General features: G+C 44.5%; 2 protein-coding genes across 9 annotated transcripts in view; both read left to right on the top strand.

Annotated features, from left to right (window-relative positions):
* Nucleotides 1–4: 4 nt before the first annotated feature.
* Nucleotides 5–12,458, top strand: stn1 (STN1 subunit of CST complex). Of its 3 annotated transcripts, none has more exons than XM_048248385.1 (10): nucleotides 5–333; nucleotides 601–750; nucleotides 2,835–2,930; nucleotides 3,066–3,143; nucleotides 4,029–4,217; nucleotides 5,533–5,659; nucleotides 8,448–8,610; nucleotides 10,825–10,947; nucleotides 11,298–11,370; nucleotides 11,691–12,458. In XM_048248385.1, the coding sequence occupies exons 2-10, from the start codon at nucleotides 621–623 to the stop codon at nucleotides 11,846–11,848; spliced, it is 1,137 nt and encodes a 378-aa protein (XP_048104342.1). In that variant the 5' UTR covers nucleotides 5–333; nucleotides 601–620; the 3' UTR covers nucleotides 11,849–12,458. The 3 variants fall into 3 exon arrangements, with proteins under 3 accessions (XP_048104342.1, XP_048104343.1, XP_048104341.1); XM_048248386.1 differs by having other exon boundaries at nucleotides 5–350; nucleotides 4,032–4,217; XM_048248384.1 differs by having other exon boundaries at nucleotides 5–350.
* Nucleotides 12,459–12,839: 381 nt separating this feature from the next.
* The window catches only part of sh3pxd2aa (SH3 and PX domains 2Aa), a 119,281-nt gene continuing 104,132 nt past the window's right edge, over nucleotides 12,840–27,988 (top strand). For all 6 annotated transcript variants that reach the window (XM_048247137.1, XM_048247135.1, XM_048247138.1 and 3 more), the window contains exons 1-2: nucleotides 12,840–13,501; nucleotides 27,457–27,537. In XM_048247137.1, the coding sequence (XP_048103094.1) occupies nucleotides 13,430–13,501; nucleotides 27,457–27,537 (153 nt within the window). In that variant the 5' untranslated portion in view covers nucleotides 12,840–13,429. The remainder of the gene's footprint in view (nucleotides 13,502–27,456; nucleotides 27,538–27,988) is intronic.

The following is a 27,988-nucleotide window of genomic DNA, read 5'->3' as shown; positions in this document are numbered from 1 at the left end:
CTGTCTCTGAAGTTTCTCTCTGTGGCAGTCATAGTAGTAATACTGCACCGCTATTAGTTTTTATAATGTATATGTATTCTTCTCTGTTGTGATGCATAATATCATGAGGCACGTGTCAATACATTTTCTCTGAAGCCAAAGTATGATACCATCCGTGAAACCGAAAACTCCAGGAAAGTTTTCAGTTGGCCCACTGTACAGCGACGTTGTCAAAACATTTTCCCGGGAAGAAGTTGCTGCTGCTTTACCTGAAAGCCTAACATTTAAGTTACCAGAGGTCGTCTCCCTTATTAGACATTCTCTGACGTTACCATCTGCTCAATGATGGTCTTTGTAAGTAGACAAACCAGGTATGGGTTGGCTATAACGCTCAGGTCTGGGCCGTGGCTTAGATAATGTTTTGCATCGGATTCGCTAGTAACAATACTAAACATTTTCAGCAGTGCTTGTCTGTCTGTCGTCAGTCAGCCGTTGGCAAAACACGCAAACTCTATTCCATGACAACGTAAACAGTATAATAAACTTGTCATAGCGAACCTTTCGTATGTCATGATAACTAATGTCATTTGTTATGTGGTTTGTCCCTTACATTTGACACAGCCTTGGCGATAACTAATGTTATGGAGACGGAGGTTGGCACTGAAGATGAACCGCCTTCGTTACTCTGGGGTCTGGATCCAGTGTTCGCCGCTTTTGCTAGATTGTACATCAAAGACATTCTGCGCATGAGGGAATCTCGACAGGTCCCAGGTACCGCAGTAGGCATAGTGTATGCATTCAGTCTTCTGTTACTTTTAACAGGATTCAAGTTACATAAATTAATATTTCAGATTCAGCCCATCTACAGTAGTATAAAGTAGTGACGCACATAACTATCCAGTTAGGGTCATTGGGTTGATTCCACTGGATTTGTGTAGGCCTGGATATGTGCACTGGAAACGTGCTGTCTCAGAATCAGGCTATGTTTCAAGAATAGTAGTGGAATAAATATATTCATAAGGGTTTATTCAGATTAACCACTGACCTGCAGAGCAGACCAAACCACACCCAAACAGCATGTAGATTCGAACATTGTCATTTCAAATCTGCATCTGCAGATACATAGGTTTCAGGTTTCTGATTGGTGATGGATAGGCCACATGGGTGCTCTACAACTTTGCTTTAGCGAGCCCTATTCCATGTGCAGGCTATTCAGCTAAGGCATGTGAATTTACAACTTCTCTGCAATACTGTTACATGCAGATCTGCACAATTATCACAGTTGTAATCGCAATATGAACCAACCAATCACAAAAGCTACAAATAATCGTTATTGTGCACATTTTGCCACATGTGACTTTTATATTCATGTCGTCCTCCTTTACTGCCACTTCTCATTGGTGGATGTGCACAGGACATGAAAGGTGCAGACATTCTGATTGGTGAGCCTCACAGTCGGTCAGGGGGTGCTGTGCTTCTTGTGCACTGGCCCACCGTGCTCACCAATCAGGGGTGGCACAAATTAAAGAGACATTTGAAATATTGAACTAAATCATTTACATTCAGAAATCATATCGCAATATCTGTCAGAAAAAATAAATCACAAGTAGACAAATATGTGTTCTCCAAATAGTGCCCTAGTTCCATGAAGATCTCTGGTGTTAATGAGTCTTTATAGCAGTCAGGTTCTCAAACTTTTTCTGTCATTCCCGAGTTTGGAGGTGGGGAATTTTCAGCCCCACCTCACCCTATCAACCCGGCCATTAAGCCTATAACCCTCACCTCGCCCGTGACTGAGTCAATTTCAACAACCCACGTTGCATTTCCCGTCTCGATCCGTTGGATCAGATGCTATTTTAATTCATATGTCGGTCTGTTTATGACTCCTCTGTTTGTGTGTGGCTATTTTGTTTTGAATCTATGATCTTCCTTGTCAAAAAAGAAAGGCATTATGAAAAATAAGCACAAAAAAACAAATTTCCTCCTGTTCATAGCGCCCCACCTGACATGTCTCTATTCCCCACTAGTGGGGCCCACCCCACACTTTGAGAACCACTGCTTTAGACTGGCCTATAACATAATATACTGGAACCACACATTACGGAACCTCAGTGCAGATCTGAGCTATTATTCCTATTTGAATATTAGATATGACATTCAGGAATTACAATGAGTTTTTGGAGACCATCTGTTTCCAACTTTTAAAGAAATCTAAGGAGTTCTTGAGTTTTGTCTTATCACACCATCAATATCCAATCAGAGCAACTTATCACCAATTCAACCATGGTGTGTGCATATAGTCTGCAAAGCAAGCGCAGTTTCCACAATTTTGACCATGGGGCCCAACACACCAATTTGACCAAGCAATTTCAGTTCCTTTAAATACAATGCATCATTCTCAGCAATGGCAATTGCAGCAAAATCTTATATCGGAAAGATGATCTATGTTTCTTAAATAAATAAATAAACAAACTGTACACACATTGTTTGAACTAATATCTGGCAATGCCAGTTATTTCTCTCAACATTCTGAATCCCACAGCATAACTTTTTGACAATGTTTGTAAGTGGGTTTATTGGTGTTTCCTGGGGCAATTTGAACCAGCCTTAGCTGTATCACAGAACCTATTACAAGGGAACATTGGATTCTCTCTGCTGGCTTTTATTGAGGCCCCTTTTTCAATCTATATTTTATGACCAGTTATGAAATTCTGATTTAGGTTGTGCCCTTTCTTAGAACCCGTAATTTTCAGTTCCAACCAAACCAGGCCAAGTTTTGCACTAGTTTCACAGTTAAACTGTTCTGATTTGGAATGGCGTGTGTCATGATGCTGTTGATTTATCATCTCCCACAGGCGTTTACTTCTTCAAATCCCATCCGATATTCCAAGTCGACATTCTTGGGACTGTGGTGTTTAAACGTGAGCGGGAAGACTTCTACAGTTATGGAGGTGAAGGCCTCAACATTGCACAAGTGATGTGTTATTATGCAACGATAAGGTTGTGGCAAAGTAATGTCATGCTGTAGCTTCCTTGAGTGTTTCTCTGACATGTTTCTCTTTTGTCTTTGTGCATGGGCTCCTCAGTGGACGATGGCACAGGGGTAATTAATTGTCTTTGCTGGAAGTCAGAAAAGTGGAAGGAGCCAGATGAAGCCATGAGAGGTAAGTGAGACCATTCAACCTTTTTTCTTTTTTGTACAATGCTATAGCAAGCAGAGATGATTATAGCAACAGTTGGTTGCTCAGTGTGCGCCAAGATGTGTTGTAATTTATAAGTGGTGATATAATATTTTCTTTGATCTAATATTTAATATTTTGATTTCTCCTCGGGGGATGAATAAAGTAATTACATATCTACAGACTGAACATGCTGTCATTGACTGCAAATGCTATCTACAATAACTCCCAGGGTCCTAATATAAAGCACTGAGAAAGTCTAAAGTCTTAACTAAAGCTGATTTAATAACAGGACAAAATCTACTAGCTAATTTTATATCATGAGCACAGCAGCACTCAAAACAGTTCAGTGCTCCCACAAGCCACACCTTACCCTTACAATAGTGTTAGTTTATACACGAGACGCCTTACCCATACAATAGTGTTAGTTTATACACGAGACGCCTTGCCCATACAATAGTGTTAGTTTATACACGAGACGCCTTGCCCATACAATAGTGTTAGTTCATACACGAGACGCCTTGCCCATACAATAGGGCTAGTTTATACACGAGACGCCTTGCCCATGCAATAGGGATAGTTTATACACGAGACGCCTTGCCCATGCAATAGGGATAGTTTATACACGAGATGCCTTGCCCATACAATAGGGTTCGTTTATACACAAAACACCTTGCCCATACAATAGGGTTAGTTTTTACACAAAACACTTTGCCCATTGCCTGCAATTGTACTTTGCACTTGTATTTTAATTAGGGCCATGATGTTCATTGATCTATGTGTAGATAATAAACAGACATACCTGTTACTCTTCTGATAAAGGTCTATAAATAAATAGTAACCTTAATTGCACTTCCCCCTCATCCCCAGCAGGGGGCAGAGCAGGTAGCAGCTCATCTGTGGCGGGCCCCTCTGGGGGCTTCAACGTGGAGGAGCAGCTGAGGCGGCTGCAGCAGACCCAGCGAGGCCTCTCCTCACTGGACATCGGAGACCTGCTGCGGGTGCGCGGCTCCGTCAAGACCTCCAGGGGCCAGAGGGAGATCATGTCGTCCAGCTTCTGTGAGTGGACAGTAAGGCAGTCCTGGGTACACAGTACACACACACACACACACACACACACACACACACACACACACACACACACACACACACACACACACACACACACACACACAAACACTCGTTTGTATCAAATAAGTCATCTGTATTTTGTCACATCTGCATGTGTGTATGTGCAGTAAAGCAATGTGTCTATTTACTCTGTGTGTGTGTGTGTGTGTGTGTGTGTGCTTGTGTGTGTGCGTGCACATGGTTTTGTGAATGTATCTATGTAGGCTATGTGTGTGACAGCCAAACACATAGCCTTACAGAGCTTGTGCTTCACACAAACACACACACTTACACAGACACAGCCATGCTACAGCATTCATAGACACACACACACATACATAGTACACGTAATCTACACCCACATGATATACACACAGGAATTCATATTAGCGCAATCTCACAAGACAAACATGCACACATTAACAGGTCAGTACTATGAATGCAAGTGTTTATGAACCTCAACATTTTATCACATTCAGCTGGAAATTTGCATCATACAAAAACAAAAAATAGGTTCACCTTCATAGGGTACAGTATGTGCACATATGAACATGTGGTTCATGCTTCATGTGATCTCTCTCTCTCACACACGCACACACACGCACACACAGACACACATACACACAAACACCTGCATGCACCCATCCATTAACACATCATCTGTCTGCACACATGTGGCCTTGGGAGTATAGCAGCTTGCAAACATGCATACCTAAGCAGGAATCTTCACACACACACACAATTTTGCAATGAAACACTTGTTTGTTTTGTACTGGCTTTTGAAACCTAGGTGATATCTTCAGATTGATAACTCTCATTGACAAAAAAGAAATGACTCAAAATAAATGAATGCACACTCATCTAAAATGTCAAAGTATTGACACTTGACACTTGAATTTCCCCTGGGGATCAATAAAGTATCTATCTATCTATCTCTCTCTCTATCTATCTATCTAAAGTCAATCCACTTTATTAATCACATGAAGGGCAGACAGCTAGTACACTTCATTGGTCCTGGACATGGAGATGTCACCATGGAGATGTAGTTGTTTGCATTGTGATGCTAGTTAAGAATGCCTGACATGTGGCTCTCCTGTGTGTCCTGTGATGTGATGTCTCATGTGTGTGATGTGATGTGATGTCTCATGTGTGTGATGTGATGTCTCGTGTGTGTGATGTGATGTGATATCTCATGTGTGTCCTGTGATGTGATGTCTCATGTGTGTGATGTGATGTCTCATGTGTGTCCTATGATATGTTGTAGATAAGGTGAGTGACCCAGTGATGGCGGTGCAGATCTCTTGGATGCAGGAGCTTCCCAAGCTCTACCGGAGAAGCTACCACCAACCCTTCCCTCTGGAGAGTGGGGAGCCAGGTGCCGGCAGTGCAATGTAAGCCTCCTGTGTGTGTGTGTGTGTTGTGTGTTGTGTGTGTGTTGTGTGTGTGGTGTGTGTGTGGAGTGTGAGTGAGTGTGTCTCTGTGTGCGCGTGTGTGAGGGCGGGCACACTTGTGTGTATGTGCGCGCACAGGTGCTTAAAGTTTTGTGCTGCAAGCGCACTTTCAAGTAGAGCAATGCACGCGTACACCTACACAAGGAGACCCTGTGCATGTGGACACACTTTGACAGAGTATCCTGGTCCAGAGTATCCTGAGTCAGCACATTTGTGCTTCGTGTTCTATGCTCTCACTCCACTCTACCAGCTGTTGTGCCTGCATCTGGGATAAGAAAGCAGCACTCTTAGTCTGTTCTTAGTCTGTTCTGGTCCAAACGCCGCAGTTACCGTTCACTTCCAGTGCTTCATGTAGAACGATGTATGGAGAAGCCGTGTCTGCAAAGTTAATTATCTGCACAGTGAGATGTCTGACCTATATAGCTTCATTGGCGCTCCTTAAGGGGAGGGGGGCACGGTGTGTTAATGGCGTGTCAAGGTCACGTCTCTGAATCCAGCTGTGTGCCTCGACGGTGCAATCACCTGTGAACTACACACACAGTGCATAAGTGTGTTGCAGACCACACACACGCATGTAGTTATGCCCAGCTGCTCACATATGGATTTGTAGAACATGGACACCCTCGCGCACGTGCACACACACACACACACACACACACACACACACACACACACACACACACACACACACACACACACAATGAGTCTGGAAGTAGCCAGTGTGTGAGCACACACTTGCACACACTCAGTATGGGAACTGTACAGGCCAGTATTATGTTTTGCGGTTTCCCACTGAAGTGCACTGCAACAACAATGGTTTGGAGAACTTGCCCAAAATATGAGGGGATCTCAGTGTATGCGGTATCATTTTAGCCTTGTGCATATAGATGTAAATGAAAAGTATATTTATATATAACCCCATTTCAAAAAATGTTGGGATGCAGTGTAAAACAAGGCTGTAATCAGCATATACTTTTTTTTTTTTTAAAGTATATTTTTTGGGCTTTTTGTCTTTATTCCGGTAGGACAGTGTAGAGTGACGAGAGAAAGCGAGTGGGGGAGATTGGGTGGGATTGGGAAATGACCGCAGGTCAGATTGGAACCTGGGTCTCGTACATGGTACGTTAAATAACTGACAGAGAAAGAGAGTGCAGAGGTGAGATGATCTCAATGTAGTGAAGAAACCTGATTACAGAGAATTGCCTGGAAAACAGTGATTTGCCTGATTGCACAACAATCCTCTCCTGAGTCATTGTTTACTGTATGTGAAAGTAGTAGAATACCATGGAATTAAGAAATACAGAGTACGGGTTGGTCAATATTTCTGAAAAATGACACACTGCCTTCTCTCTCAGCACTTCGTCTCCTGTAACATTTGATCAGTGCTCTTTTCAGTGCTCTTAAATTGAACTAGGTTAGTGCTTAACTCTACTACAAAGTATTGTTAACTATTGTCTTATGTGATAGGGGAGGTCATACATGATCGTATGTGATCATGTAAACAATATTGAAACCAAAACAACTGCACCCTAAACTAAGCTATGCCACTTTTTAACTAGATATGTCAGATTTTGCTCCGTTACTTACCCCATGCCACCTTCTGTCCCTGCCCAAATGGCATCATCATTCCCCATGCCACTCCTCTCTCTTTAGGCTACTCTGAAAGCATTAGTTTACATGATCACATGAAACCTGTGAAATACAGCCGCACAAAGGTTTTTGAATATTATGCATAGAATACGAAGCCAACAAAAAGCATGGAAAAGTTGTGTAACGCTAAGTAAAAAACACAAGAGGAACATTTAACAGCTAATGAGGTTAACTTGGCACCCCAACTGGGTGTAAAAGGTGCATTCCAGACAGGCAGTCTCACAGAGGTAAAGATGAGGAGATATTCACCATCCTGTGTAAACCTGTGTGGGCTACAATGCAATATAAGAGTACTTGTCCTCAATGTGAAATTGCGAAGAATTTGGCAATTTCACTATTCTCAAAACTCCAGCAACTGGTTTCTCTAGTTCCTACTTGTTTACAGACTGTTGTTAAAAGACAACACAGTGGTAAGCATGCCCTTGTCCTAAGGTTTTTGGGATATGTTACTGGCATAAAAGTCTAAATTAACATGTTATAAAACAAAGCAAAAAAAGAGGTGAAGCGACACAGTGGTAAACATGCCCCTGTCCTAAGTTTTTGGGGGATATGTTGCTGGCATACAATTCTAAATGAACATATTATAAAACAAAGCAAAAAAAAGATTTTGTTTCAACAACTGATATGTTGTTTTGACACTATTCTCAGTTAAAGATAGGGATTACATGATTTGCACATCATTGCATTCTACACAGCGTCACAACTTTTTTTTTGTTGTTGGAAACTGAGTTGTAGATGAAACATTCAACGCTCAAAAATGTACACAGATAAACTTGCCTTGCCAATTTCGAAGCCTTTGAGCATTTGCTGCATGCCATGATCACAGCTGAAGATGCCAGTTGAGTTCATACAGTATGTGTGTCTGCCTCTGTTCCACTGAAGAGGCCAGTTGAGTTCATACAATATGTGTTTGCCTGTGCCACTGAAGATGCCAGTTGAGTTCATACAGTATGTGTGTCTGCCTCTGTGCCACTGAAGAGGCCAGTTGAGTTCATACAATATGTGTGTCTGCCTCTCTGCCACTGAAGTTGCCAGTTGAGTTCATACAATATGTGTGTCTGCCTCTGTTCCACTGCAGTGCAGGTGGCCAGACATCCTTCGCCTCACTTCTTGGCGGAGCCACTCAGGCGCTCCGGGACTTCCTGCGGGAGAAGGTAGTGAAGCGGTTCCGGCCGTGCGATGTGGAGCACCTGCTGCTGCCCCTCGCTCCCCAGCTCCCCCCCCAGACAGACAGACAACAGGTGAGCCGCTACCTGCAAACCTTAGTGTACGGCTTGGAAGCCATATTTGCTCCATTTGAAAATATTACCTTTAAAAGTCTGTGATTGAAGTCTGAATAGATGAATACACAGAAATCACATCATTACATCATTTTTTTTATGTAATAACAGTCACAGTGTTGTTGGGTTGTGTTGGTTTGATTTTTCTTTGATTTCATATGAAAAACCAAACTGAAGTTTGATAGAAATTGAAATTGACAATACAAAAACAACATGAATTTTGGACACATTTGCGAAAGTTGACTTTCACAATCTGAACCCTTTTGATTCTAATCCCACACAAAAAAAAAAACCCTCTGGTCTTGAACCCAGTCTTGGCCTCTGTAAATGAGAAACACAGAGACTTGGGCTGAGCCTTCAAAAACAGCTAATCAACACACAGCCTCCGGACCACAACACAAGCCATTTGATTGACTCTAGAGCTGGAATATCAAGAAACCCCTTGCCAGAACTGTGAACTGTGTTTTTTAAGGGTAAATTAAATCTCGTGTGTTATCAAGTGTATAAACGACTCTTAAGTGCAGTGTGTTTTGTTCTTCGTAGCCCATCTTTAGCACATCTGACTTCAGTTTAATCAGATGGTCTTGATTCATTTAGGCACGCGTCCACACAGAGGATTTGGGATGGCTCTGCTTAAAAGGAGAGCCTTACCGAATTGTAGTGCATCGATACTTTATTATAGCTACAGATATATCCATGTGTTTTGCAGTGCAATCATCAGAGTGATCAAATACAATAGTGTTTTTTGAATGAAATATTACCACGTCAACCTAATTTTCCCCCTTGATCAAATATATTTAATATTATATTATTTTTGGAACGTCCTGCTCTCTTCCCCTTATCCTTTGTTCTTCCCAGTTCTGCTGCCCTTCCAGAACCTTCTAAAGATTACTATCTGAGATGACGTAATCCTCAATCACAGCAGATATACTGTGCATGCACACTACACACGGGCAGTGCACATACATCCGCTCTTAACTGCGGAGCGCGCTCGGGTATATATAGACACATGCATACGCGAGGAACCATTTATAGTCCGTGGTGGGTGTTTTGCTTTTCATTATGCCTCCCATGGTAACCACTGGAGTAAACAAAAAAAAAAACACACAACTTTAATTGTTATCCTGTCCTGGATCAAAGGCCGCTGAACGAGAGCTAAGTGGGTATAGTATATACTGCAGAGTGTCCATCTTCTTTTGATGTTAATGTTAGACCAAACTGCCCCACGTGTTATGTAGTGTTGGCCTTATTTGCGCAGTCTCTGGTGTTTACTCCGTAAGACATACAAGCCCACTTGAACTCAGCAGGGCTCGAGTTTATGAAGTACATGCTAATATCACGTTGTGTGCAGTGTTGTTATATGAATGGCTGTGTGTGTGTGTGTGTGTGTGTGTGTGTGTATTTGTTTAGGTTTGGGTTAGGCCATGTGCATGGGGCTCGATGGTGTTGTAAGCCCCCACCGTCGACTTCAGGCACCTAACCCTGACCTTTGCTGAACCCTTGTGCCTTCCATGCAGCGCTGCCTGGAAGACGTCGTTGGGGGCTTAAAACACCAAAAAGGCGTGCGCTGATGTCTTATTAGTGCAACAGCAAGCATGTAAACACACAAACAAACTTATACACGCAAACTCACCCATGGTTTTATTTATTTATTTATTTATTTATTTAATTAATTAAGTGTGTGATGTGGGAGAAGCAATCTAACATTTGGGAATGCTTGCCTTGCGCTAATGAGACGTGTGTGTGTGTGTGTGTAGTGGATCAAGGGGGGCGTTCACACCAGCATGTTGGCGCCAAGATTGTTGGATCTGAACTGAGCAAATTCATGCTTTTTTTCCCCCCAACTGTGGCATGTGCATGTAAAGCAGCAGTACATGCTTTTGGATGGGGGCTCCGCCAGCACACATGTTTGCATTTGGCAGGATGGTTTAAAGGGTGGGCGGCCTGCAGGCAAACGCAAATGGTATGTCTTGCTGAAGTGATTGCTGGCACAGTACACAAACATGACTTGTTACAGACAGACTGTGCGTGCGTGCGTGCGTGCGTGCGTGCGTGAGTGAGTGAGTGTGTGCATGCGTGCTTCTGTGTAGCCAAACAGTTTATATGTCTACTTCTCTTCTCTGTCTCTGTCTGTCTGTGTGTGTGTGTGTGTGTGTGTGTGTCCTTTGACCTCAGGCCTCAGCAGCAGGGCCTTCGGTTCCCTCCCATGTGCGCCACCTCCTCAGCGAGACGCTCCGGCTCCTGCAGCAGGACGGGACCCTGTTCCGCCGGGTCCTCTCTCAGGATGAGCTGTACCACGTAAGGCCCCCCCCACACACACACACACACACACACACACACACACACAAATACATACTCACACTCACATGCACATGGAACATCCAAGATGAGTCCTGGAACATTCCCCCAGGTTCCCTTGGAACAGCACTGAACACTTGTACACAATAAGGCCTCTGTTCCACACATCGGGTCTCAGAACAGTTCAATCAAATGGCCTGGGGTGGTGCACAAGTTTATCTGTCACAATCTATTTACAGTCCAGAACCGTTCAAAAAGTAGGGCTAGCTTAAAATACACTGAGCTTGACTTTTCAATGTGTTTTGACTTACAATTGGACATCTGTTGACGTGTGCTGATGTTTGCCCTAGGTGACGACGCAAGACAAAGACCTTTTGATGGCCATCAGAGATGTCATCCAAGAAGACTCCAAGCGTGAAAAATGTACGTCTCCCTCGTCCTTTCACCCCTTCTGTTCAACGTCACCCCTCAATCACACTTGTTCTTGGCTATCTGAAATCGTTCGTTCGCCATACTTCTGGGCTTTTTCTAGCCTTTATCAGTTAAGAGTCGACAGGAAATATGTGGGAGGAAATTACCTCAAGTAGGACTCAGACCTGTGGGCAGTGGACCTATATGTGGCATGAGACACTACTGCTGGAATAACACTCTCCACAAAAGAGATGTGTTTGTGTTCTGGTAAAAAAAAAAAAAACTGGTTCCTCTTGACGGTAACGACAGCCTCTCCTGTTCTCCTGTTCCAGATGCAGAGAAGGGTTGCCACATCCTGCACGTTCTGTCCAGCGTGAGGCGCCGCTTCAGCCAGAACCTGAGCCGCCCGGCCCTCGAGGTCGCCCTGCGGTACCTCGAGAGCAACAGTGACATCATCAGCACCAGTGACTGCCACTACACCGTCATCTGACCTGACATGAACTGACTGGCCGGCAACGGAATTTTACGGGCAATAGGCTGAATCAGTTTCGGCGAATTTCATGTTGTGGCAAAGGCAAGGCAGTGACAAACTCTGTGTTTCCTGTTTTGCTTTTCTCTCTCTCCTTCCTCTACTCAACCAGAGAGGTTGTTATGTTGTCGGATGCTATTTTTTAAAAAGAGAAATTAGGAGATAACAATAATATTTGTTATTATGTAAATATCAAATGTTATGTAAATAACAAATAATGCAGGATTCCTCTGGAAGTTGAATATGCTCAAAATCATGCAGCCACTATTTTCCAAGTCATTCTCGAAAACATGAAACTTTCGTCTTCACTTAAAAGGTGATGTAATTATTTAATTAATTAAAACAGGCGATTTCGTCATATGAAATTGGGCACCGATTCAGCAGGGTGTCCGACCTGCCACAAGAGGGGGACATTCATGCGTAATACATGTTGCCATCTCTGAGAAACATCTGTATCAGCTTCACGTTTTCTGTCCCCCTGTCGGCCTCTTGCCAATGGACAATCACAGTAGACTACAACTTTGGCATACAAGAGTGTACAGTGCACAACGAATACCGAACAAAATAAATATGTTTTATTGTATTTTAAATGTGACTTTCTGGCTAATATTATTCATATCTAACGCAAGAGTATGGGTTCGCATAATTTCATACAATGAAAACAAAATGCTTCAGTTCACGTAGGCTTCTGCACAGTAGCCCTCTTTCAATGCCCTGAAATCTACCTCATGGTAACTACCCTACTGTCCCGTTGACATAATTGTAATATAGAGTCGAGGTAAACCGCTATTGAAACGTCAGTGTTTCCTGTAGTGTTAGTCAAATAAAGCCCGCGCGCTCTGAATTCACCCTGATCGTGATGCGGAGGAGGACCTCGGCGTCTTATTACCAACAACCAACCCAGTTCTGCGCGGCGAGGTTTCCCAGCCCAACTACAACGAACGAACTCACGTCAAGCCCAGCCCCGCTGCCTAAATCGCTTTGCGCTTCCTCCTGTTCAATGCCTGCAAGTCTCTGCACGCAGCATTCGGCGGTCAATGCGCCGGTCTTTTCCAAGTGCCCCGAGTAAAATTAAGGAACACCCGTGGACAGGGAGCATTGTGGTCAACACAAAGGACCAGCGCGAGCACGCCTCGGGCAAGAAAGGTGATAATTTCTTCATCACGCCTCACGAACCGCCGACGCTGCCCCGGTTCCGAGTGTAGACCTTAATTTGGATTCAGCTGACCAATGTAGTAGCCTGGAAGGCGATATATGTGGTTTGTTGTCAGATATTGACGTTCGAGCGTTTCGTCCATCAAGACCATTAGAAGTTTTGGCTTTCACGCCGGCCACAGCGCAAATACGCGCATAACATCAGCTGGGGATCTTTTTTTATGTTACTGACCACGGAGCGAGGAGAACAATCGAATGCCTTCATTGAGAAGAACGCCACAAACACCAGCGGATTTCTTCGTGATTAAAACCACTTCTGAAGACTGAGGTCCTTCTTGCCTGAATTATACTCTATTGCACCTGGAAAATCTGCTCAACCTCCTCAAGATGCAGCTCCGGACAGTTTTGGATGTAAAGGTGGTAGATGTGGAGAAGAGACGTCACCCCTCAAAGCATTACGTGAGTGTTTTACCTGTGCGCACTCATCCTATTGTATGCCTTGAATGCAGCAAACATTTATGAATGACAAGATTAATTTGTCTTTATAGACCTAATTAATGTGCTACAGGCTAATCTTAGGAAGAACTGCCTTATGGTAAAAAGGGAAGTTTGTATTATTGGCTGCGGTGTAACCACCTGTATTAATTAATTATCAATAATGTTTTTTTTTTAAAATATATGCATTTTTAAATAATGACGTTATGGTCTTCAACACATGACACATTAGGCATTTTCCCTCTAGACTGCATTAACAGAGAATCTAGAACAATGTTGTTGAATATCTTTAGGTGACAGTTGTTGTAAACATTTAACCATTGTATCCTGAGGACAGAGTGGACAGAGGGGGAACTCTCCACAGTTCAATGTTGATCTGCATTCTTTTAGTTGGTGAAGCATGTAGCCTGACAGTCACACCCCCTCAAGCATAGCCACCCCCACCAACACACACAGATAGAGATATAGCCTGTCAAATCTGGGCGGATAGAAACTAAATATGAAGTTGCAAGTGTATCATGTGCTCATTCACGCTAATGTACCCCATAGCAAATTGGCTGTGACCCGCTTTGTAACTTGCACTCGGTGACCTAAGCAGTGATGCGTGTACACACACACACATACACACTGCTCTCTCTTCTTCAGAAAGCGTTTGATGACATCAGCTCAGTTATGCTCTGTTGCAGAATATCAGTGCGAAACCACGTCACGCTCGATGGAAGTTCACATCAGAAGTTTTCGGAGAGTCTTTGCCAAGTTGTGTTTTGGAAATTGGAGGGGAGGGATGATTTTGTCCTAGTTTCTGCATGACATCTCAAGGGAGTCACTCTCTCTCTTCTCTCCCTCTCTCCCTCCTGCCCTCCCGTGTGTGTGTGTGTGTGTGTGTGTGTGTGTGTGTGTGTGTGTGTGTGTGTGTGCGCGTATACGCACATGGGTGAGTGAGTATTGTGAGAAGTTAGAAACCCCTTGCCTCTTCACTGGAACTCCAGTCTACAGGGAGACACAGTAAGACTCTTGCATTCATAGTGTTCGTGAAAACAGCTGGAAATGCTTATCCTATGAGGAAAAAGAGACACAGAGTGAGAGAGATTGAGTGAGCAGAGGAGAGAGAGAGAGAGAGAGAGGGAGGGGGGCTGTATTGGATGGGAGGGCATAAACCCACATCCTCTTGTTTTATTCCATTGAAGTGGTGCGACTAGGAGCGGAGAGGGGGGGGGGGACTTACTTCCTGCTCTGGGCTGGAAGACTAGCTGCTGACACCCAGATTGTGTAGCAGCGCACTGAGTGAGTGAGTGAGTGAGTCCCATTTCCTTCTGGGTAATGGACTGACAAAGAGGAAAGGCCCTCTAGTGCTGGAAGGACCTGTTCTAGTGGCACTCAGTTCCTCACTCACTCACTCGGTCCCTCACATAACCAGCTTGGCCAAAGAGAGAGAGAGTGTGTGTGTGTGTGTGTGTGTGTTTGAGAGAGAGATGCATGTGTGCGTGTGTGAGTGAGTGACCTAGCAGCATCAGTCACCCACACAAAAAGCCCTCTTGAAGGTAAAGGTTAACTTGAGTTAGTTGTGTGCTTTCTGTGTTCCCTAATGACTAATGGCTCTCAGTCACTCATATAGGGGCTACTGAGAGTTAATGACTGTTTTAAGAGGTAGGTGTGTGTTTGTGTGTGTGACCTGAGTGATTGAATGACCATGATGTGAGTGGCTGAGTGCCCTCTCTCTAAGCAGTGGAATTGTTTACCTATGACATTATTAAGCAATTAAGTGATATTATTAAGTAATTAAGTGATATTAATACCCATTTAGGTGACTCACTGTGAACTCAAAGGCACCGGATTTGTTTTGTTTCTTTGTTTCTGTTGTTTTGTTGTTTTATAAGGAACTGAACACGGCTGTGTTATAGCTGTTCTGGTCCCGCTGCTCCTTGTAAAAAGTCTCCCTCCGTTACTAGCCTCATGGCGTCATGGGTTAGCATTGTTTTCTCACCATGAGAACCACACAGTGCTGCGCTCACCCACAACACCACACCACTCCACAGAGCAGCTTCTCAGTGGCCAAAGAAAAAGAGAGGGAGAGTAGAGAGAGACTGGCATTCTTTCTTTCTTTTTTTCTTTCTTTCTTTCTTTCGTTTTGTCTTTTTTTCTTCTTCTTACTTCCTTCTGTTTCTTCTGCCTCTTTGGTAAGGTATATGGTAGAGAGTGACTAGTGCAGGCTGGGCTGGGCCTCGGTTGTGTCCCAGGGGGGAGTTTTTTTGCCCTGTGTGGTGTTCAGGGCACGAGGTGTTTGGAACAAGGTGGGGTGGGGGGCAGTGGAGGGACTGGAGACACCTTGCTGATATGGGTCAACAAAGGCCATTGTGCCAGTGTTTAACAAGGGGGAGTAGGCTGTGTGTGTGTGTGTGTGTGTGTGTGTTGGAAAGACATAGGTGTGTGTGTCATGGTGGGAGTGTGTGTGTGTGTGTTGGAGAAACGTAGGTGTGTGTGTGTGTGTCATGGTGGGAGTGTGTGTTGTGTGTGTGTGTGTGTGTGTTTACTGTGGTGAGTGTGTGGGCTTTGTGTGCTCCCTGTCACGTCACCGTCATCACCAGCCACTGGCCCCCACATGCCCCCCTGAGGAAAAGCCCTCCGTCATCGGGCAGGAAGTTGAAGAGGAAGTGGCATGAGAACAACGTCCATGAGAGCTTGTTCCCTCCCTCCCCCCATCCCGTCCAAACTAAACCACTCCACTGGTTTTGTCGACAGCTGCTGCCTGTCAGCGTGACTTGGTTTGGGTTTTTGACGAACCCAACCCCTCCCCCACCCTCTGTTCTGGTCTTTGCTGTCACCAGCAGGTCTCGTCTAGTCACGTCTCCATCTCGTTATGTCGCCCGTTTTGCGCCATCTGCGAATGCCCGAGCTGCCTTTCATGCCAGGGCAGGCGAACACTGGTTGTGTGTGTGTGTGTGTGTGTGTGTGTGTGTGGCAACAATATAATGAGCAACTAACTGTCAGTTAAATAGCAATATCTCATAGGGATGAAAATATTTCCTCACGCAGGAGTGAAACTATTATCACACTTAACAGTTACAGCCTCTGCACCAACAGTCAATGGCACTCTCTACCCCCATGTCCCAATGCACATACCCAGCGATCGCGTCAGTTGCATTATCACACTGACAGTTTGCATGTTGCAGTTGAACTGGGGGAGGTCAATGCTAGAGATGCCAGAACCCATTGGGATGATTTACCACTCATGGAACGTCAGTGGGGTGAGATATGAAAAGAGAATCATTAGTGAATTATTACCGGTAGGTCTGCGTGTTCGGGATCTGTGTACATTAACATCTGTCTCTTTGCCAAGGGACTCCGGCCTCAAAGATGGGTCTCGTGGACAATGACCTTGCACTCTGACCATTGCACCAACGAGGCAGGCAGGCTCATTGGTTTGGCAGTCAGGGTGAACATGTATTATTCAACAGTAATGACAATACTCTATCACCTCTATAGTCTATTACTCTATTTTTCTCTATCTCTATAACTCTGTCTATCTATATCTCTATATCTATATTCTATCACCTCTATCTATCTCTATATCTACACTCTATCACCTCTACCTCTATCACTCTATCTCTATGCACTATCACTATATCTTTATCACTGTCTATCTCTATCACTATCTTTCTCTATCTCTATATTTTTTCACTCTATCTCTATCACTGTGTCTATCTCTATCTCTATACTCCGTCTATACTCTATATACTCTATCTCTATACTCTATTATTGTGCGTTTGTCAAGGACAAGATGTGTTGGAGGAGGGAGAAACTGGACTGTTGTAGCACTCCACACACACCTGCTCCCTAGTTTATAATAGTGACATTTTTACATAACAGCCTGTCGTGCCAGTGTTAAAGGAATTATCCGGAGTAAAATGCACTTTAGATCAATTTACGGATGATTGGGAGTACATACGTTGAGTTGACATCAAAATTATGTCATTCGGATGTGTTTTGAGAAAGTTTGATTTTACCGTTTTTAGTCAAAACTCGTTAGCCTGTAAGTGACATTACACTTACGTGGTAGTGAGTAGAGGGTCCCTAAAACCAAACCGAAGTATCCTGTGGTCTTTATGTGGTCGGATAGAGAGTCTTCAATTTCATCAAGCCAGTACTTTTCTGGAAATGTTTTTAGCATTAGTAATGCTAAAAATGGTAAAATCGAACTTTCTCAAAACACATCCGAATTACATGATTTTGATGTCAACTCAACGTATGTACTCCCAATCATCCGTAAATTGATCTAAAGTGCATTTTACTCCGGATAATTCCTTTAAGGGTATGGATTCAGTCTCCATTGAGTCCAGTTACTTGAACAGTAGCCAGAAGTGTATGGTGTAAATGAATACGAGAGGAATGGTTATGGGATGGATGGCTGTGCCTATGAGATGGATGGCTGTAGCTATGCTTTGCAGCCAGAAGTCTATTGTGTAGATGAATGGATGCTCAGTGCTATATAGCCGTGAAATGCAGATGAGATCTATCTTGTAAATGGAAGGATGCTGATAGCTTTTCTGGTCAGTTATACATTTCAGTGGTGGGGCTAAAATGGCATGCTTGTAATTCTCATTAGGCCAAGGTCTTAGAGGTCAATCCCCATGTAGCACAAGAACTAATAAATTATCTGCCTTCAATATGCCCTCAGTGTATAGTGTACAATCAGTAAATAGATTAGAAACAAGGGCAGTCTAAAATTACTATGCATGCTTTTTGTCTTGCATAGTAATTTTTAGAAGTCTCTGTGCTGATGCTGAGGAAGTTTTATAAGATGCTAGATGAATCTAAAGCAGCAGGCAAAGTGGTGGTTGGAGTTATTTGTTTGGTTAATCTAATTTACTCCTCCTTCAGCAACTCCTCCCTGTTTGTTTTTCACCATGATCTGATTGGCGTCTTCACTTGTACTTCAACTTGTGGTTCCTCACCTCCTCTTCTTCTTCTGTCCATCTCTCCTCCCTGTTTTCTCTCTTCTCCTCTCTCCTCTCTCCTCCTCCTCTTCGTCTGGGAGGGAGAAGCGAGTGTGTCGTGGGCATGCTGGAGTCTGTGTCTGTGTGTGTGTGTGTGTGTGTGTGTGTGTGTGTGTGTGTGTGTGTGTGTGTGTGTTTTTTTGCCTGTCGGCAGCTGGCTGAGCCAAGACCGTCCGTCGCTCCTCGGCGCTTGAGGTGACATCATAGAAGATGATCCCATCTGCCAGCACAAACAATGTGTGTGTGTGTTGTGTGTTGTGTGTTGTGTGTGTGTGTGTGTGTCTCCATCTGTGAGAGTGTGATGCAACGAATACAGTGATGCAGAAATGACAGGTGCGCATATGCCTCCTTGTGATGCTCAATTGCTCATCTTTCAAATGGAAGACAGACTCTGTGTCACTCACAAGCATATACACACTCTTTCTCTCTTATTTTCTCTTCAGTCGTTTGTTCCCTCTCTCTCTCTCTCTCACTCTCTCTCTGCCCGAGTGATGGGAACCTGACCTTCAGTCAGCTGACGGGGGAGCAGAGGAGACACAGGCCACGGTCTGCTCTATCTATCCCATGATGCCTCTGTTCAGACGTCGGGAGAAGGGACGTATCCGCTGAATTGGCACTTTTCTCCCTCAGGCCCCTTGCCTACCCCTGTCCGCTTCTCCAGGGAAGTGCTCTTTCGCTCGCTCGCCATTTCCTGTTTCCGACTCGGGACCCTGTGGGAAGTAGGAAGAGCAGGGTGGGGACGTTCGGGATGGGCCGAGGAGGGCGTGCGAAGGTGTTAAGGCACGGTGATGTTTAGAGTAGTACGTGGAGTAGTGTGGTGTGGGTGTGGGTGTGTGTTTGGTGGGGGGAAGGTCAGTCGGCAGTCTGGAAATGATCTAACAGGATGTTGCGAGTGGTGGTGTTTGAGGGGTGGGGTGGGGTGGGGGGGTTTAGTCCTGGTGGGGTTCTACGGAGAAACAATGCCTGAACTTGCGTAAATGAAAGACGCTCGGGACTCTCCAACCCCGGCCCCCTCCACCCCCTTCCCACTGAGAGAGGGATGTTACTCGAGCGCTCTCCACACTCTGCTGGCGATCGCTACATGATTGTTTGGCTGTGCGTCAAGAGGATGTGAGGTCATTCGGCTATTATAAGGGTCAGCCTTCGCCGAACAATGAGGACTGTGAAGCGGAGCTTCGTCCAGTGGCCGTGGTAGCGGCCGGCCAGAGGAATTATGATGTCATTAGCAATTTTAAAACGTGTCCAGAAATGTAAGGGATTACACGCTTGACCACCTCATTTGTCATGTCTGGCTCTTCAGCCAGGGCAGTCAGTGTCACCATTGTCTCTTTGGGTCTCGGGGAAGTCCGGAGGGTCAGAGAGGAGCATCTGTATGTAGATGACCCGTTGATAACCTTGAAGAGGCAGGATGTGCTCAAAAAAAGATGTGAGCATGTTTCTGACATAATCAATGTATTTGATGTCACACACAATCTGCTCAAAACATGGTGTCTACATTTGGGTCAAGTGTAGCCCAGGAGGTAACACATGGCATTGGTATGTTCAAGGTAGAATGTTATTGCTCTAACTAGCACCATATACTGAATGACCATGCACTGGACAGTCAAGAGCCCTGTCCATAGGGCAGTTCAGTGACTTTGAAGAGTTACCCCAACATTTTTTGCCTGTGTGCTGTACTTCTTTGTGGTTCTGACAGTAAAAGCTATCTTGGTAGAGCAAGGATATGGGTTAAAGGAAAAAAAAGAGAAAAAGAAAAAAACATTTGGTGAAGAAGAGAAGATGGCGGTTGGCTTTTTATGCACACTTCTTTAAATAGATCCTCTTAGGCGGGGTTCCGTGTATTTAGTGGCTAGGCCCAAAGTCTGTGCCCCACCAAGGTCCCTGCCAGGGTTCCTTTCTCCTCTCTTCACTTCTGCACAACGGAACATTCCGGCACCTTCCTCCGCGACTGTAAGTGTTTCTTCCTTGATTCTAAACTCTCAAAAAAATGCCACTTTCTGCTTTGTTTGTTTGCCTGTGACTGGCACATGCGTTGAGGATGAAGATTTAATGCTGAACAAGCTCGAAGCGAAGCACAAAAAAGTGCTTCTTCTCCGAGACGGGATTGAAAAAGATGGTATCGGCAGATGACGTATTAGCGAACATGCCGCATGTTCAGATAGGCCCGTGGTAACGTAATAATGTCCGCTGCTGCTACACATTTATAGCATTTTTCCCTGTCGAGGTATTGATGTTTGCTGCGAGTGTTCTCTTTTTTTTTCGCTTCATGCTCAGAATGAATGAGCTCTTTGTCTTTTTTTTTTTTTTTTTCAAGCTCGCATCTAATTGGAAACAACTGATGAACAGCCTCTTTCTCGTTTCAACTGGAAAATATGAATTTATCAAGAAAGGAAGAAAGAGAGAGAGAAAGAAAGAATGACAGTGGAAGGAAGATAGGGAAAGAGAGAGAGAGAGCATAAAATGTGTCTGAACTCCCTCCTACTTCCACAGTTCATGCATCATTTTGTTCTCTTTAGGCCTATTCTGTGTTTTCTGTCAAATTTCTTTGTGTTCGAGTCGACTGCAGTAAGTAGGTCTTGGGCACTTTTTTTAACACGCTGTTGAACAGTTCCATATGCTTACCAAGTGTATGCCCTTGTGTTTGAACAGACAACAGTTGAATTCTTGTCAATGTAATGTCCATAGCTAGTGCTCGTCTCTGGAAGCTGTAAACAGTGACTGTTGTATAGAAACAAACTCCTTGTAAATTCCCTGGAGATTGTTCTCAGGGCTTCCTGTTGACTTGAAGCATCTGGCATGCTAGTGTCACATGATTCAGCAGGACAAGTGTGTGTGTGTGTGTGTGTGTGTGTCTGTGTGTGTGTCTGATGGCTATCTCCAGGCCATCTGTAAAACCAATTGGCTTTGGCTCCATTAGTAGAGTAACATATAGTGCTTCTATAGGTTGTTAGCCACTTAAGCAGCATGCTAATGGCTAGAATGTTTTACCCATGACCTCATGTACAATCTGGCTGTGTAATGTTGTTCTCTGTTGTACTAAGGGATGCTACTCCTTCAGATGCTAGATGTATTGTGATTGTGTGTGTGTGTGTGTGTGTGTTTGTGGCTTGAATACTTTTAAGGAAAGTGTAGGCATAGCTGCAATGCCCCAAATTTCCTTTTGCTTTGCAATCTGTTGTGCTGCAAGCTAATCATGAAATCTCTTTGTCCAAAGTCCAGAGAGGAGGCAGTCACCGTGGCTGCCAATAAATGCAAGAAAGATCGCTTTGTCAGATGGGATAGAAATCAGGAAATTAGTCAATGAGACTGATGTCTGAAAGGTGTTTGTGCTAGAAGCAGGTAGAGAATGAATAGTGGGATGTTGGGTAACATTGCGTAACCTTGAAATATTTATGAAGTCTTTGTTCGCTACATTTAGGTTCGTCTTTATGGTCTCCCTCTGTCCACACTATTAGCTCCTGGGAAACCGCCTGCCTATGGTCTCTAGTTAGTTATACTCATAAAATGAAATTATAACTAATTTATATAAGATTTTATTATACAACATGCACTTCAGCTTAATATATCCAGTCTGTGGTTTTATAAGCATGATGACCGATGGAGATTTGTCAGATGCTGTAGGAAACTCTGTAGGCCTGCCTGACTCATATTCCTCAAGGTTGCTAAACCATGAGGGGTGTCTGAAGTTCTTCCTCTCGACTGATTCAACCTCATCCCTCTGACATGAGGTGTTCTCTCACTCATAGCTTCCCCCCCACACACACACACACACACCTCTGAAGCCTTTGATGGAGGTTTGGGACTGCAGAGGGTTGGAATGCTGCCCCCCCCCCCATTCTATCCTCGTCCTCAGTTCAAACAGGAGTTCCAGTGCAGCAGAGCCCGACTGTGTGGACATGCCACGCTGCCCTGCCCAGACCAGTCCAGTCCAGTCCAACACAAGTGACTCAAAACCACAGCTGGATGACTGGCCTATTTTAGGACACTGAGTGGAATTTTTATTGTATCATTATCTCTGAATAAGTTTCCCCCTTTTTTTCATTCAATACATGTTCTCCTTTTCTATTTTTTTCTAAAATAAAAAAAGTGATTGAATAAGAGACAACAGCATTAAAAAATGATAAAAAAATTTGCTTGCCACTACAAAGAAACAAAACATGAAATGCTTGCCTCCACAAAAGAGGGATTGAGGGGGAAAAGCAAGCAGCACCAAGGTCCAGTGGCTGGCTGCTCGGGGACACGGGCTGGTATGTCTGTGCTGGGCAGGAATGGCCTTTGTGGAACCGGGCGGGCGCTGCTTGTGTTGGCATGGCGTTGGCCCTTCTGTCTAAAGATAGTCGGGCCTGGACACCACATCTTAATGCGCCGTAATGCGTTTTTTCGGCGCTCTCATTTCACCCACACTCACTCGCCCACTGCAGGGAGTGCGTTTGTAGCTTTGCCTCACACACAGGTCCCGGGCTGAATGGCATTGTGCTGCTGTCACAGTGTTGTTGTTGTGGGCACGATTGAAGATGTGTGCCTTCGTTTGAGAAGCCCCGAGTGTTTTAAGGGGTTTAAGGGTTTTTCTGGATGGATATGTTTTGGGTGTGGGCTGAATGCAAGTGTGTGTGTGTGTGTGTGCGTGTGCGTGTGCGTGTGCGTGTGCGTGTGCGCGTGCGCGTGCGTGTGTGTGTTTTCCATTGTGGTTGCCATGAGGACAGATCCATCTGCTCCAATCCGTTGAGTCTGCAGCTTCTCTCTCCCTCTGAGGTGGTTTCTCTCTCGTTCTGTCCACAGAGAAATTACAGCACAGGGGCTCAGCTGCCCTGGAGCGCATCCCAGCATGCCTTGCAAGCTGTGGACATTTTTGTAGAACTTAGTATGAATGTTTGTGTACTTGTTGTACTGTGTGTGTGTGTGTGTGTGTGTGTGTGTGTGTGCACATATATATAAATCCTCTCCCATATACACTCCCTTATACGCACACACACACATCTTTGCTCTCTTGGCAGTTGGAGCACCCACACCCACACAGTGTCAGATAAGTTGTACCTATTTGGATTGCTCTGCGGAAACAAATCCCCCCCCAACTCGAGTACTTCTTGGTATTCAGCATTAGAGGCCCTTTGCAGCCAAGGCCTTTTTCCAGCTCAGCACAGCGAAGGGGTGACTGGCTTGGCAGACCACACTCCTGCTGCCAGCGCTTATTTAGGCAGCCGTATGTTCTCCACTCCCTCTCGCCCACTGACCCTGAAAATAAAAGAACCTTTTTACTCCTGCCTTTTGAATGGACATTTATTTGACATTCTCGGTCATAACATAACAATATGAAAAATGTTTCGTCTTTTGGGTGTTTTTAAAAATGTTTTTTTGAATCGAGGCCATGCTAATAAAACATGGGGTGGAGATTTATACACGGACCTTTAGCACTGGGATTAAATGTCGGCTGAAACGCGTTGCAGCTGTGCTCATTGCTGCAGGTGTCAACATTTCGTTTTCAACGTGGTTTTGTAGCTCTGTGTTTTGAGCGAGCCTGGCTTCCAGAAGTTCCAGTGTTGCCGTCAGGACATGGTGACTAGCGACCGAGAGCTGTTTGTTGACACTACGTTTAATGATTACACTTCAGCCCACACAACGAAACTCTTCATGCACACAGTCGTCTTAGGATACAGACATGAATATCAAAATCGTGTTTAGGCCTACAATGTTAGTGTGGTAACACATGAAACTTAAATAAACGTGTCGGAAACGCATTATGGCAGATGTCTAGTTAGTCATAAATAGTCTTGAAAATCAGTGCCCAGTGCTGTAAGAGGAGCTCTAATCAAAATAAGTTATTTTTCTCTACATATGACGCTGTGTTAGCTTCCCATATGATAAAAGCTAACCTAAGAGTTGTCTTTAATACTAAGAGATTGAGGCCCGTCAAAATAGTTAGTTACTGATTAATTAACATTATAGTGACATTGAAAACCAGTACAGATCATTGAAAACCCAGTTGTCATACGAAAGACAGGGCCAGGTTTATACTGTAACATGTTTATGGCATGGCTATGTCAGTGTCATAATAAGGGGGGCTCAAGCAAAGTGTCACTGTGGGGGCATTTTGCAAGCACTGGGATAATTTGAACCATGGTGAGCCTGCTATTAAAATGTTTGTTTATGTTTGTGTGCTACTCAGTAGTGACCTGATGATGAGTGTTCAGTGTTGTGAGATCTCTAATCTGTTTGCCGTAGGTGGTGGTTATGAATGTGCAATTCATCGTTAAATATTTTTGCTTATCTGTAACAATATTATGAACAGTTCATCGTAATTGAACTGTATTACATTACACTGTGACCGTAAGGTCATGTAAAAGACATCCACTGCTATGACCTCTGTAGAACGACACTGTAGAATGTCAGAACCTACCAGCCCAGATGGCTCTGTCACTCTATCGGCTGATCCCAAGTCAGCTCTGCCATCCTCTACCACCCCAGAGCACAGCCGATGTGTTGACGTAGCCACTGGCCTCAGAGCAACTGCTGTGGGCGTAGCGGACGGAGCTGGGAGGCTAGGCTCTGTGCCTCGGGAGTGCAATCACGCCTAGGAATAGCTGATGTGTGTCCAGTTGAGAGGGGGAGTGCTTGTGTTGTTGTTTTTTGCTCCTGTTTGTTCTCTCTCTCTCTCTCTCTCTCTCTCTCTCTTTCTCTCTCTCTCTCTCTCTCTCTCTCTCTCTCTCTCTCTCTCTCTCTCTCTCTCTCTCTCTCTCTCTCTCTGTCTGTCTGTCTGTCTGTCTGTCTGTCTGTCTGTTCAATTCAAATAATTCATGCATTTGTCGCTCACACACATACATTATTTGTCATATTTCTCTTTAACACTCTCTTCTTTTCTCTTCTATTCCTCACACACACATTCACACACGTGTCATTGTTATGGCCCGGGCTCTTTGTTTCAGTGCATTCTGGAGTCTTGCGTCATCACTCCTCTGACTGCTCCCCTGAGACTCACATGGCAACCATTGCTGGAAGTGTGTGCGTGTGTGTGTGTGTGTGTGTGTGTGTGTGTGTGTGTGTGTGTTTTAAAGGAAGAGAATGGGAGAGAAAGTGATGAAGATAGATAGAGAGAGAGAGAGATGCCATTAGTGAGAGAGAATGATGTCACGATGAAAGAAAGAAAAGCAGAAAGGATGGAAGCATAGAAGAAAAGTGAGAGAACAAGAGATCCATGATGGTGATGGCTCATCTCCCAGACAGCTAAGACATGTGTCTCCCCACTGTTAGCTGGATAGAGCTGGGACCCAGCTAGGCACTTGGCATCGGCTGCGATCTGGGGTAATTTGGCTCTGCCAGCAGAGAAGGCAAAATGTTAATTTGTTCAGCGCTGCTGCAAACGACTCTGCCCTGCCAGACTGTAAGGCTCAGTGCATAATTCTTGTGTGTGTGTGTGTGTGTGTGTGTGTGTGTGTTTTGTGTTTGTGTGTGCAACCTATAGCTTGGAGTTTATCCACACACACACTGTTTGTCACAGACACAGTCTTTGGATGACATAGCCGGCTGTAAACGCTAGTCGTGCTTGTCGTTCGTGAATTACAGAGGCACTTTCTGGACTGAAAGGAAATTAAAAAAAAAAAAACAATGAAAAAAAAAACAATTTCAACAGAGGAGACGAGGTAATGACGCATGAGGAGGTTTGACACTCTCTTCAACTGAGCCAGTTTTTGTCAGCTGGAGTAACTCGCCCGGGAATTCAGAAAAAGAGGCAAAAACTTAAGTGTGTCCTTTTGCCAAAAACAAAAAAAGAAAATGGGTTATTCGACCCGACACACTCCCTGACAAATTCACCAAGTCGGCAAACAAAAGCAGTCAAAGGGGTGCATCAAGGTCCTCTGCAGCAGAGGGTTTGCGTGTGGCTTTTTATTTTGTAGTAGCCTACTGTGTGCAGGCAGCACATAGTGATCTAGCAGTCTTCCCCAAAATAACACACATCACCTGACCAGCACAGCTGCTGACAAGGACACCTCTCTTGACACACATCTCCCCTGAGTCCTGTTTTTGGAGTATGTCATGACAGAAAAAAAAAAATTTGGGGAGAAATTCTCAGCTCTCTCTCTACGCCCTTTGTGTGGTGAGCGTTCTGGCGCATAATGGCTGCCGTGCATCACCCAGGTGGGTGCTACACATTGGTGGTGGTTAGTGAGGTTGCTCCTTCACTGTGAAGCGCTATAGAAATGCAACTTGTTGTTGTTGTTGTTGCCTACCTTCATAGCTTCCCACCCAGCCCTAGTTTCTCAGCATTGCCCAGGTTAGTGTTGTTGATGACGATGATAAGATAAGACAAGATGAGCTTTTAATGTCTCTTAGGTAGATACATTTGTCTTGGGCTATCGACTCACCCACACTCACACGAACCCACATACACACACAGCCAGCCCCCTCACACCCATACTCCTACAACCCACAGTTAACATTGCACAAAGTCTGCATTACACACATGATGATGATGATGATGATGATGATGTCATGGTGCTGTCCCGAGGTCAGGGCGGGTGGTTGTTGGTGTTGCGTAACGGAGGAATGAACCGGCTCTACTTCTCTGCTCTGCTCTGACCGTATGAACTTTTGAAGCGCTGAACTTACTGACTAGACTGGGAGGTGTGGGAGAACTCAGCCAAACCAGGAGCACCTCATTGCTTTTGGTGTCATATCTGAATTGCAGTTTTGTGTGTGTGTGTGTGTGTGTGTGTGAGAGCGAGCGAGAGAGAGAGAGAGAGAGATTGTGTGCATGTGTGTAGCATACATGAGTAGGTCCACAGGAATGTTCTCTGTTTAATTGGAGGATTTCAATGTGTTGATTGGTCTGAGTTTTGAGTTCTGCATTTTAATGACATCTTCATGGCAATAGGTTACTGGACCACTAACTTCTCTCTCTCTCTCTCTCTCTCTCTCTCTCTCTCTCTGCAGGTGTATCTTATCAATGTAACTTACTCTGACTCCACCTCCCACGTCATCTACAGAAGATACAGCAAATTCTTTGACCTTCAGGTAAGCCCCGCCTCCAACCCCCACCCCAGCCAGTCCCAGTACCTGGTGGAGTGTGTAAACGACCACAGATTCAGTAGTACACAGTGTGCATCTGCTCTAATCCCCATACTCACTCCGAGTAAAACAAAATGTTTAGCTAAGTGTTTTATATATGGTAGTTGTGTACTGTATTTGAGGAGCCATAACAGATGCAATTACCGACAAGAAAGGCATTTGCGATGTTCGTGTCTTTTCCGAGCGTAATGTTTAGTCATTTGATTTGGTGCTTGTGGGCGCCAAGTTCTGCTTTTTAGGACAAATGATGGATGACTCACCGGCTGTCAGTCAGATGCAAGTTGTCACTCTGAAGTGATCATCATCACACACACACACACACAAACACGCACACACACACACCGTATACATGCATCAGATCGTGATACATTGTCACACGTGGTGACATACACACTCA

Source organism: Alosa alosa, chromosome 7 (genome assembly GCF_017589495.1).
Source record: "Alosa alosa isolate M-15738 ecotype Scorff River chromosome 7, AALO_Geno_1.1, whole genome shotgun sequence".
Lineage (NCBI taxonomy): Eukaryota > Metazoa > Chordata > Actinopteri > Clupeiformes > Clupeidae > Alosa > Alosa alosa.
Note: the sequence above shows the minus strand (reverse complement) of the source record. Positions and strands in the feature narration are given on the sequence as shown.

What these genes read in the sequence shown, in the direction of transcription:
- stn1 (XM_048248385.1), top strand. Translation starts at nt 621, where the DNA reads ATGGAGACGGAGGTTGGCACTGAAGATGAACCGCCTTCGTTACTCTGG. An exon ending in GGAATCTCGACAGGTCCCAG is followed by an intron (nt 751 to 2,834) that starts GTACCGCAGTAG and finishes CATCTCCCACAG; the next exon opens with GCGTTTACTTCTTCAAATCC. An exon ending in AGACTTCTACAGTTATGGAG is followed by an intron (nt 2,931 to 3,065) that starts GTGAAGGCCTCA and finishes TGGGCTCCTCAG; the next exon opens with TGGACGATGGCACAGGGGTA.